Here is a 12,911-nt window from a genome sequence, read left to right as displayed (position 1 = left end):
CTTATCACTACCTTTTTTGATACACAAAATATAGTGCAATGATCATAACATTCCATACATCATATCCATGAACATTTCAAGAATTTTATAGATGTAATGCATGTATTCAAGGCACAAAATGATGTTACACTAGTCAAGAAAATTACTTGTGCAAGGTGCAAGAATCTAACATCTGTTCTAAATGTAGAATGATGTCATTGTTAACATTATCTTTAAGATTTGGAGTTACCTTCCATTGTCTAGAATTGATGTTAAACAAACTACAACCAATGCATTAATTAATTTTAATTCCCTAAATAAATTAAAGCAATCTACCATTCATTTCTTACAATCACTTTGTTTTCATTTCATGACTAAATATTTAAATAAAATATTCTTGCCCCATCATCGCTTAAAATATGTGAGTTGGTTGAGTATGAATTATGAGGTTTGTTGCGATACAGCAATGTACATTATATTTCTCATATTAAATTTTGTGGGTTTTCTTTTACCTTACATGCCTTGGTATCATTTTTTGAAACTTTTATCAATACTAAAATCAATGTATTCAAATGTGAAATCATGTGTACGAATTGATGGTTTTTATTCAGAGCAGTTCACGAGTACAGTTGGCTTAATGCAAGGGGAAGTACTCTCTCCAATCCTTTTTTCATTGTACGTAAACGATTTTGAAATGGAATTTTTAAATAACGGTAATGTACCGTATGAAGTACAGGAATTGTCTCTATTTTTGCTTATGTACGCCGATGATATGATACTATTTTCTGATTCTGTAAAAGGTTTACAAGATATGTTAGACACACTTGTATTGTATACTCAAAAATGGGGTTTAACTGTGAACAATGCTAAAACAAAAATAATGGTATTTAGAAATGGTGGTAATGTAAAGGTTGAAGAAAAGTGGTATTTTGATGGTAGTGTTATTGACATTGTTGATGAATTTTGTTATTTAGGTATTCTGTTGAATTATAACGGAAAATTTTTAAAAACTCAAAAACAATTAGCTGAGCAGGGCAGGAAAGCTGCATTTGCCTTGAAATCAAAAGTGTCATCCTTATATTTGAATGTTTTCACATACCTTAATTTGTTTGATACATATATAAGTAGTATTTTATGCTATGGCAGTGAGATATGGGGCTTTCATAAAGCTCCTAATATTGAAAAAGTTCAGTTAGATTTTTGCAAAAATATTTTAGGTGTCAAACAATGTACAACAAATGTAATGGTGTATTATGAGCTTGGAAGATATCCTTTGATATATTCTAGATTGTATAATATTATAAGATACTGGTTTAAACTTTTATCAACGAATAATTGTATTCTTGAAAATTGTTACAAAGAGCAGGTACGGAATCAATGTAATAACAGAAATAGTTGGATTTATCAACTGAAGTATTTATTGTTTAATTTGGGTCTGAATGACTTCTGGTATAACCAAGATAATTTAGTTGTAAATGACACTCTTAAGTATTTTGTCAAAACTAGAATATTTGATCAAGCTAATCAACATTTGAATCAATTATTGGATGGCTCGCCAAAGTGTTTTTTATATAAATACTGTATAAATAATGTTCGTTTACAATTTTACCTTACTAAACATGTGAATTTTAGAGTGTATCTAACGAGAATAAGATTATCTTCACATAACTTATTTGTTGAAACAGGACGATATCACGGTGTTAATAGATCTGAAAGAAAATGCACTCTCTGTACTTTAAATACAATAGAAGACGAGTTTCATTTCATTTTACAGTGTGATTGTTATAATGCAATTAGGAGACAGTATTTTAAGCCATATTATTATAAGCGTCCATCGTCATTTAAGCTTTTACAGTTGTTGAGCACAGAAAATGTAAAAGACATATGTAACCTTTGTAAATTTCTTTTCCATGCATTTAAACGTAGAACAGACATGTTATAACCAATACTTAATATAGATTATTATTCTTCTCGGATGTATTCATTTATCAGTTATGTATGTTTTATGTATTTATTTATGATATATTGTATTTGCATATATATTATATTTGTACTGATGAGCATCATTTGCTCAAAGTAATAAAGAATTGAAAAAAAATTGAATTGAATTGAAAATTGAGTGGAATATACAATACAAAATAATACAATATTTTTATTGTCAATCAAGGACGCCCTAAGAGAGCAGTATAATTACAAACCATTTATTGCAATGATTGTTAATTCTTAATGATATACAATGACAAAATATATAATAGAGAAAATAATTAAACACAAAAGCAAAATTAAAATAAACTGCCATGTATATGTACAAATGTATGTAACTGTCTTAGCATTCATCGATGGATTCATATATTTTATTCATATTTTACATTTTATTGACCAGTTATAGATGTTATTAATGTCTAAGATATGGTTTTTAATGTGACATTCCTTGCTAAAGGATTTATATTTCCTGAACTACACATATTTTAAGGAGAAATTTTCAATGTTTAACTCTGCATTTGGGTTTGAGATATGTTTTTTTTTTTGCCATGATCAAAGTTCTTTCTAATGCATTAGCATTGCCTTTGAAAGTTAACAATATTGTAATCATCATATGTAATGGTTTTGTTTTCTAATCAGATCAACATGTACCGGAAAGTATTAGAAAAAATTATCAGTCTCAAATCTGCCACACAGATGAAAGTGAATTGAAAAAAAAGGTGAGCACATCGGTTTTATTATGCAACGCACTCATGGGTATGCTGAATACGTATAGCATTCAACATATATACATAAAATTAGAATTACATGTACAAGCTTATTTCTTTCAAAATTTTACCATGTTTAACACCTGTTAGTGGTACATGTAGTATCAAATATTTAAATAGTTCAAAAATTATTTTTAAACAAGGCATATACATCAAGATTTGTAGTTTTATAATTTGACAAGGGAGTACACATGTGAATGAAAATAAGTGTTACCAAAATATTTGTATCATAATAACTGCTGTACCAGATTTTATATCCTATTATTAGATTTCTGTACATTAGAATATGATGTATTTAGGAATATAAATCTAACTGTCTATTATTATTTTCTGTACAATCTCCCTGTTAAATGCTGTATACATGGATTAAAACAGCAACAATAGAAGAAAAAAATATAAAATTTGCATGCTATACAAATAGAGCAAAATTTATTTGGACATTAGCTATTTATACAGAACAAGGCTTATCATTGGAAGAATTTTTGTTATTTTATATCTTTTTAAAGGGTATGATGAGCACATTGTCAAAGAACATGAGGCTGAGACAACTCAAAAGCTTCAAAGAGTTATCTTCCTGAACACTGTTTTTCTTGTGTGTACTACTCCATAGCAATCATAAATACAGTATTTATAGAAAAAAATGCAATAGAATAAGACAGAACTTTTATTTGAGTAACAAGAACATGATAGTTCTGAAGTTAATGATGACATTATAGGTAAATATATATACATGATATATGCATATTGATAAGACGGATGGAGTAATGAGTATGACTTTTTGCAGTTTTGTTTGCTCAGTGAGATTCAGGGTTATCATGGTTATTGTGAGCATTCTCACAAAAGTTCTTTCATTAAGATAGAACAAATACAGACTTAGAAAAAAATAATCAACTGATTTATGTTGAAAACATGAGTGGCAATTACCTTTATATATTTATAGATGATTTGATAAAGAAAGCTAAGGAAATCAAAGATAAAATCATGAAGTTTCTGGCAACTCATAAAGTCACATCTCCTCTACCATGAGCAAATGATACTTTTATCATTCCTTTCTTGACACCTACAGAAGATGATTCAATCACAGAAAATAGCAAATTTGAATTGGCCACTTATCTTGCACTTAATTATCCAAGACTTTGTGATGTCTCTCAAGATGCATCCTCTCTCTTGCATGACACAGTTGAATTTGTGTCTAATTACAGGCATGACTTTAAAGGTAACACAAATTTTAAAAGTATAAAGCTTTTATTTTGGGCTTTTCATGCGTCATGTACAAGAATAACGGACATTTCAAGGCGAGATAACTCGTATGAATTTTCTATTCTGGTTCCCATCTTGTTCTCCTCGTCTGGTGACCAGAAGATAAGAAAAGATAACTCCCCTAGATAAATGTCGCTTTGCCGTTAGGCATATCGCGTAATTAATGATATTAGCACGTATATAGTGATTCTATTTTTTAATGCCTGAAATACAAATAGTTGATTTTTTTCTGTTTTTCTTCAGCATGTTAAAACTTTTAATTTGAATTTCTTTTATGTCGATTTGAGGTCTTATTGAAATTTCTCATGACACTTGGTAAATATATATTCACAATGTAGTCTCTTTTAATAATACTTACTGTATAAGGGTTTTCATTCAGATTTCCAAGATCACTTCAAACATAAAAATGTAATAGTTTTTTACGACCGCAAAAAAGTTTTGCGTCGTATAAAATAATGCATGGTATCATGTTGTCATCTGAAGACGCATTTAGTTTCTGGACAATAACTTAAGATGAAGTGAATGGATCTCTATAAATTTTTACCAGAAGGTGCCATACCACTAAAGGAAGGTTGAAATTGATTTTGGGGGTTGTTGTTCCAATAGTTTAGGGATAAGGGGCCAAATAGGGGGCACAAAATAAGCATTTTTGTAGTTTTCAAACAATAACTTGTGTTTAAGTGCATGAAAATAAAGTTTTTGTACAATAAAATTGATTTTTAGATAATTGAAGAATAATATAGCCTTCTTAGTGGGTTTATATGTACATTTAGATTGTTTTTAGCATGTTTTATAGGCCATTTATCTGTTTGACAGTCCGTATTTTCCTATCTGTACCACCCATAGGTCCATGAATTATTTATCAACAAAGATTTTGCGCTCTATCCTTTCAATTCAATTTTATGAAAAAACGAGAAGAAATGCATATCATCTTTTTTGGACCAAATTTTTGAGACTTTTGTCACCCCCCTTTTTTGCAATATTTTGTATAAAAGAATGTGTATTATGCGCTCATGGGGCAGCTGTTTATTAGATAATGATCAACAAAGTTATAAAAAAAAACAATTTTGAATAATCAAAGGTTTTTCTTTTCTTATGTATGAGTGATAACAGGTGAGGAATTCAGTATCCTTAGATTCTCTAGTTTATTTACAGAAAAAGAAGAAGACCATCAACAAGAAAAAGAATTGCCAAGTCTGGTCAGTCCGAAAGAAAAGAGTACAAGTAAGTGTTGTTGTGCACAGGATATTTTGTCCATTCTACAGAAGTCATTTAAAATTCATGCCTTATACGACCAAATGAATTATTATACTGGAGTTTAATTATACAATTTGATTGGCTACCTTGATGGGGTATATGGGCACTTTTCTTACCTCCTTTATTACATTTTAGAAACACAACAGCAACCTATAAAAGGCCCCCCAAAAAATTACTAGTGAAAAACCATTCAAACTGAAATACCAATGGTCTAATCTATATAAAAAAGGAGATACAAGAAACCATTATGATCCACAAACGACAACCACTAAACATCAGGTTCATGACTTAAGGACAGGTGCAAACAAATGCACCAATTTAAACGTTTCAATAGGTACCAACCTTCACCTGATACAGTAGCCTAACATCACAACATAGAAAGAAACACTGAAAAATATCAAGTGAAATGGCTTTACTCAATCAAAAGACCTGTGGCTGTAAACACAAACAAGTGAATATACACAAAACGAATAAATTTGATCTATGACACAATGTTATACAAAATCAATAAACTAAGGGTTGAGATAATAAACAATTTCAGGAAGTATGAATTTAGTCAACTATAACCTTGAACCAATTCATTTGCCGCCAAATAGAATAATATACACAGGTAAATGGAAATAATTTTGTACAGTAAAGAGGATCAGAACTAACTTTTACATATAAATAATTTTGTTGTTCATAGCACTAAACAATTTACAGCTTCCATTTTTTTTTTTTTTTGGCATTTGTTTTTGTCAAGGCCACTAGTATGAATACCAAACATGAAGATAGTAGGTAAAATTGATTTGTTTACACAGTGTGCTGAAATGACTTAATACGATAAATATTGAAAAAGATAATATTTATTTAAAGTGTATCCTGATATCATTTACATAATATAACACTTTGATTACAATTCAATACATCTACAATTGTATATAATATAAGTCAGCTTTAAAAAGAGGCTTCTGTATGAAACTGTAACAATATTTTGACAAACATATCATAATACAAACAAAAAATTAATCATCTTTCTAAAATCTGAGGTTATCATAATTTGTTAAAACAACTTAATATTTTTCTTTTTATGTCCGACATTGCACAAGTGACAGTTTTTCATTAAAATAGATTTCTATATGTGACATCTACATATTAATGTTCTTGGAAATCATAAAAAGAGTTGGTTCCCCTAGTCCTCAGTATAAAACATCAAATAAAAGTTAGAAATGACCAGTGGGGTGTGGTTTCTCTGTTTAGAGAGATGTACCTTTTATAAAATATGTTCCTGTTTTTAATATTATATTTATGTTGTTGAATTGTTTATTATATGTTTTCGTTAATTATAAAATTATATAATTTATGGGTATTCAAGCTTTGCTCTGATTCCTATATGTTGTATTAGGTCACTAGTACACATAATGTAACTGATAATAATCACAGGTAAACAAAATATTTTCTTTTATTTTGTGAAAATTAATCATTTTATTTACACATTGTCTTTTTTCAGCTTGGTTCCATTCAGATGTTTTAAATCTGATCAACTGCTACAAAGAGAGGAGGGGGGAAAGGGCAACCCAACTATGAAGAAAGTTGAGGTGTGGGCCAGAATTTCCCAAGATTTGTTAGTACTTGGTACTAAAAAAGAAGCTAACGCCTGTGATAAAAAGTGGAATAACCTTAAAATAAGGTATAGTAGAAAAATACTAATGAAATGAATAATCATTATTTCTATTATCTTACTCAAGGAAAATACCTGGTAATGGTTTTGACTTCTTGTCAGATATTGGGAATTCTCTTGCTTTTTTATGAAGTGCCATTAAAAAATTGAAATTGCCTGCCTATAACTTTTTTTCCTTTCATAAATTTATAAAATATAGTACAAAATTGTAATTTGGTAAATGTTATAAAATTCTTGTTATTTTGTCATACTTTTAGATAGAAAAAAACGTGCCGATGTTAAATCATTTCTTGCAAATTGGATTTTCGATGGCTTTATATAAAAAACATAAGGATGGTGACCCTTTATTTTGTCCCTTTTTTTTTTTAGCTAAATGTACAAGTACTATCAATGTTCAGTATTTTGAAATGTGTGTTATTTTGAAACAGCAGCCAATATCCTTTAATTATTGTGCTCCCGATATATCATATATCATCTTTCACAAATTTGATAAAAAAATAAAAATATATAGGATCATATCTTGACATCACAGACTATCCTTAACTGATAATATAAGCTGGCATGAATTGATGACTTATAATGTTTGACCAGCTATTGGTCCAAACCCTTTAATTATCGTAGGCCAATAGTGAAGGTTGGAAGTGCGGTCTTATAATTATTTATTTATTTAACTAATTTATCTCTATTCTTTTATTCATTTGCCCGAATTATTCTTCACTTTTTGTCTAGTTTGTCTATTATTCTCTATTCCTGGACCCCATCCAATAATATATCTTATGAGTCTTATATTAAAAAAATGAAATTCTATTTACCCAATTTGTTTCAGTAAAATAAGATTGTTATTCTTTTACATTTCAGATACAGATCAATTAAAGACTCCAACTCTAAAACAGGAGGTGAATGTAGCTCATGGCTATATTACGACGAAATCAATAACATTCTCTGCAAGGATCCCTCGATAAAGCCTCCTAAGATCATCTCATCAAGTATATAAATTTTCATTAATCATTATTGGATTGTGCAGCTGTATTGGTGTAGTTATTCATGTAATTCAAATTGAATTAAAAAAAAACTATTCATGTTATTCAAATTTAATAAAAAAAAATCAACTATTCATGTTATTCAAATTGAATAAGAAAATCAACTTCAATTCTTATAGTTCTTTCAACCATCCTGGATTAAATGTGGTATAAAAAAAGGCATAGCATAATGGTATGCAGATTCTTTTTTTTCATGACATTAATATAAATATACTTTTCCAAAAACAATAGTCTTCAATTCAGTAGTTGTTGCTGAATATATCATGTTTGTTTGGTTGATTATTTTGGACATATCTTTTCACATCAAATATGTTACATTTTTTATATATTTAAAAGCTGACTATGTGGTTTTGCGTATTGTTGTAGTCAGCACAGTAATCTACAGTTGTTAACTTAATTTTACTTCATTTGACATTTGTTCTCTCAGATGGAGAGTTGACTTCTCTGCAATCATACCACATCTGATTTTATTTTGCAAAAATATATGAATTCCAGCTTATTCTGTTCTGGTTTGTAGCGCCACATTTTAATTCTTTTTTTGGTAATTTTGTGAAATATGATGTTATTTATATGTTTTATTACTCTCTATTCTTCATATTTATAATATGTATTACATTGCAGCTAAACCATCAACAGCACCAGCAGAAATGCCAGAAGACAAAGACAAACTACCAAAAGCTGCAGATAAACCCGAAGAACCTAAGAAGAAGAAGAAGAAGTTGGCTCCAACTTGGATGGATGAATTCATCCAAGAAAACCATAAGGAGAATGAGAGGAGAAGGGAGGAGTTCAAGGAATTTCGCAAGGAATTTCTGGATCTCCAACGTGAGAAGAATGACATTTTGAAAACATTGGTATCTAACATGCAAAAATAATTTGTTTTTTTCATAACAGGAAAGTTTTGCAAATTTCTAATTTATTCAAAATCTTTAATATTAAGGGCATACAATTCAGTAGTGAGGGCAGATAAGAATGCATCAACAATTAAAGCTTGTATTTTTTCATTTCTGAAACATGTCAAAGATAACTTTTAAAAATTCATTGAAAAATCACTAAGGTCTTTAAATTCTGAAATAGATTTATGATTCATATTTTTGGTGGAAATCACTGTTTAAATCGTAAAAACTGAACACATTTGTACGTTTATGTTTCAAAATTTTATCAAAAATTTTACCTCAAATTAGTTTTTGACAATATGTTTTCTACAATGATAATAGAAGAAATCCCAATAGGTTAACCACCATTGAACTAAGACTATAAATATCCTTAAAACTGAAAAAAACCCATACCAAAGCAATAACATAGTGACATTATTGTATTTAAAACTTGACTTGATTGAAAGTTACAGGGAAGCTGCAATGGTGTTCCTCTTTGTAGAGGCGTCAATATTCAATGCATCTATTTCTGCTAGTGGAATAGTATCAATAGAGTCTTTCCAATTTTCATTCCTCAACATGAAGTTGTGTAATCCTACACACGACATTACTACGGATGGTATTGTCATATCTAGTGACATGTCAAGTATTTCAGTCTCCGGAATTTCCCTTTAAGCAAGGCAAAACTCCTTTCAATCACTGATCGTGCAGCACCATGGATTACATTGTACTTTTTTTGTGCTACTGTTAGTTTTCCATGATCTCTGAATGGCGTCATCAGAGCATGTGATAATGGATAGGCTGAATCGCCAAGAAGGTGCAGATGTTTAGGAACAGACGGAAGTAGATGAGACAAGTCACTGTTCCTAAACATCCTGGCATCATGGATTGAACCTGGCCACCCTGCATATGCATGAATGAATTCCATATTAGAATTGCAATCACCTTGCAGTAAAACTGATGAATACCCCATTCTGTTGATGTAGGATTCTCGGTTTTCTCTCCTTCCTTTGATAGAAATGAGGGAGCCATCCACATACCCGAAACATCCTGGAAAGCCATGGTGCTGCTGATTTTCAAGCGCCATTATTTCCATTTGTGCAGTTGTTGGCCAAGTTACAAAATTTGTGATATTACTTGCCAATACTTCAACAATGACTAACATGTGGAAGTGTAGGGAACCTTTTGCCATTCCAAAGCGATCCGCTACACTTCTGTAAGATTCTTCTGTTGCAAGGAGCCATATTACGCTTAAAAGCTTGCTGACAGGCTCAACCAGCCTGCATTTCAAATCTGTCATTAACTCTTCAAGTAACAACTGAAATAAATTAGACACAGTTTGTTCAGTATTTTATTTCAAGATATATTCATTGAACACTTTTATCTGTCATTATTTTTTATCGCTTCTTTAGAAGGGAAATATTTCATATTTGACAATCTTAGTATTATACGCAATTGTACAATTTTTACCGCAAAATTAAAAAGAAAGTTCAATTATTTCCTGTGAAAAAAGCCAATCCGCTTCTCTACAATATATGTTTTGTCTGAAAAGGTAGAAATATTATAATTATTATTAAATAAAAAGAAGGAAATGTGAAAATGAGACAACTTTATTTATGTGTGTTTACAAATTATATGTGACTTTGAGAACAACACTGATGTTTTTGAAAGGAACATGTACATTTAACTACTTATAACTTTGTATAATTTTTATTAAGAGATTTAACATTCAGTAACACCATTACTTATCTACTCTTTCTATACGACTGCAAAAATTAAAAAAAAATTGGGCATATTTTGGTATCACCTTGAGGTCGTCTTCTGCGTCGTCTTCGTCATTGTCCGAAGACTTTTAGTTTTCCCACTCTAACTTTAGTTTAAGTCAATAGAAATCTATGAAATTTAAACACAAGGTTTATGATTATAAAAGAAAGGTTGGGATTGATTTTGGAAGTTTTGGTCCCAACGGTTCAGGAATTAGGGGTAAAAAAAAGGGCCCAGATAAGCATTTTCTTGGTTTTCGCAAGACCATTTTATTCATTTCTACTCCCAAACCACCTCAACAAAAAACAAAAGTCTTATATTCATCTACTAATAGGATTTTGCTGTTACTCTATATTTTGGGGTACCTATTTTGTACCCCAGGGGTGCCACTACTTTACCTAATTAACCCCTCATCATTTTTTCTTTCATGATGTCTAGCATTTAATGCTGAACATTTGTTACCTTTTGATTAATCTTTTAATCAGAATTATATATTTAGTATCCCTAACAAAAAGTGGACTTTGCCTTTCCATTATTTAGGAGTACCCATTTTGAGAAATGAATCCTTTTAAACCAATATATACAAAATAATAGAAAATCTATCACCTTTCAAGTTCTGTAGTCGACCTATTAATTAGTAAAGGATTTACTGTAGAAAAAAAAATGTCTTTACAAGCTGTATATTTATATATTTCTTAGCTTTTTAGGGCTCTTGGTTGAAATTTAATGTATATGTATCTACATGTATGTATGTTTTAATTATGTTAACTTTACATTAAATATAGCATTAGTTATAGTTATGCAACCAACCATTTTACATAGTCTTGTTATATGATTCTTTTATGGCCCTGCAACGAAGTTGTCGGTGCCATATAGTTTTACCCTTGCCCGAAATCCGTAATTCCGAATTCCGTAATTCCGTCATTCTGTCATTCCGCAACAAACCATTATACAGAGTTTTTTTTCTTAATGCCTTCAGATATTGGGCTGATTTTTGGTATGTGAGTTAACCAAGATAAGTTACAGATCAAGTTTAAGTTTCGTTCCGCTCCACTAATTTTTGCTGAAATTACAGGCTTGGACTTTGAGAAATTGTTGAAAATCACAGTTATAGGGGTAAATTCAGTGAATTAATATACGTCATCAGGGACCACCCATTTGGGGGAGAGCTTTCTGTCTAAAAGTGAAGTCCTGTGCTCTTCTGATTGGTAGATAATGTTTGTAATAAATATCTTTTGGTAGATGGATCAAAACTAGAGTTGAAAAAAAATAAAAAAATAAATGCTGAATGTACTATTTTTTTTCCCTACAGGGTTGAAAAGTAATGGGGGTCAGTATAGGAATTCAGTGCGAATCTACATTGTTTGTAAACAAGGCCATGTGAATGCCCAAAAATGCCGCATGACCCCATGTTTTTATTGTTGCAAAAGATGGGGCTACATTTGTACTTTCATGAATGATATATGAAAGTTTTTAATTTCTAAAGGTAAATCAGGTGTAAATTTATTCCCACACATAGATTAGCATTAAAGTCAATGGGAGATTTTTTTACTGAATTTACCCCTATACAAACTTTTATTCTAAACGCCTTTAAGCTGGGGTCACACATTCAGGATTTTTACTGCCGTCCTTGACAGGACCATTCCCGATTAAAATTTGTCAAAAGTCTGATCAAGATCCTGTGAATCGTGGATTGAAATTCGATTTGTATCTTTCGCCAGGTAAAATTCGACCGAGTCTGTCACGACTGCGTCCCGATTCTACCGAATGTAATCCGACAGAGATCAGATAGTGACAAGACAGTGAACCGACGCTGACGGAAGTTATCCGTTCGAAAACTGTCGGCATAATCGGGATGATCAGGTACTGTCGGAACGTAATCCTATCACGGTCCGCTCTATCGCATTGCAAACGGCTTTGTCTGGTCTCAGTCGTATTGTATTCTGTTATTGTCGGGACTTCTCCAGATCATTCCCGTTCCACAGGACACCGTCCCGAATACACAGAACATTGTTAGGAATTCGATCCGATACAGCAGAATCTGTCACGACATAGGCACGATTGTAATCCGACTAGACAAAATCGGCTGAGTTTCCCCGAATGTTACGGGACGCACCTAACTGTCGGGGTGCTTTGCCGAACTATTCGGACCCTTCCCGACCAGTAGGAATCTGTTACGAACTAAAACGACTGCGTTCAGACAATAATAGGACATTCCAGATAATTGAGGATACTAATCCGACTTTTCACTTTTCGTGTCGTATCGCTGTCTGATCTCAAACGGGAGCAATAATCGGCAATGTGTGAACCCCGCATTAGATATTGG

At 31.2% G+C, this 12,911-nt stretch overlaps 1 protein-coding gene across 1 annotated transcript; it reads left to right on the top strand.

Moving 5' to 3' along the window:
• The first annotated feature begins 673 nt into the window (after positions 1-673).
• Positions 674-11,381, top strand: LOC139516185 (uncharacterized). The gene is made up of 5 exons (XM_071306139.1): positions 674-1,170; positions 5,145-5,213; positions 6,736-6,915; positions 7,765-7,892; positions 8,568-11,381. Exons 1-5 carry the CDS (start codon positions 674-676, stop codon positions 8,819-8,821), a joined length of 1,128 nt encoding a protein of 375 aa, XP_071162240.1. The 3' UTR covers positions 8,822-11,381.
• Positions 11,382-12,911: the final 1,530 nt, after the last annotated feature.

This window comes from Mytilus edulis, chromosome 1 (genome assembly GCF_963676685.1).
Source record: "Mytilus edulis chromosome 1, xbMytEdul2.2, whole genome shotgun sequence".
In the NCBI taxonomy this organism is placed as follows: Eukaryota; Metazoa; Mollusca; class Bivalvia; order Mytilida; family Mytilidae; genus Mytilus; species Mytilus edulis.
This window is presented reverse-complemented; position numbering and strand designations above follow the sequence as displayed.

Excerpts from the sequence above, each read along its gene's own strand:
- LOC139516185 (XM_071306139.1), top strand. The coding sequence starts at position 674 with ATGGAATTTTTAAATAACGGTAATGTACCGTATGAAGTACAGGAATTG. Across the intron at positions 6,916-7,764 it reads TGGAATAACCTTAAAATAAG|ATACAGATCAATTAAAGACT; the intron begins GTATAGTAGAAA and ends TTTACATTTCAG. Across the intron at positions 7,893-8,567 it reads TCCTAAGATCATCTCATCAA|CTAAACCATCAACAGCACCA; the intron begins GTATATAAATTT and ends ATTACATTGCAG.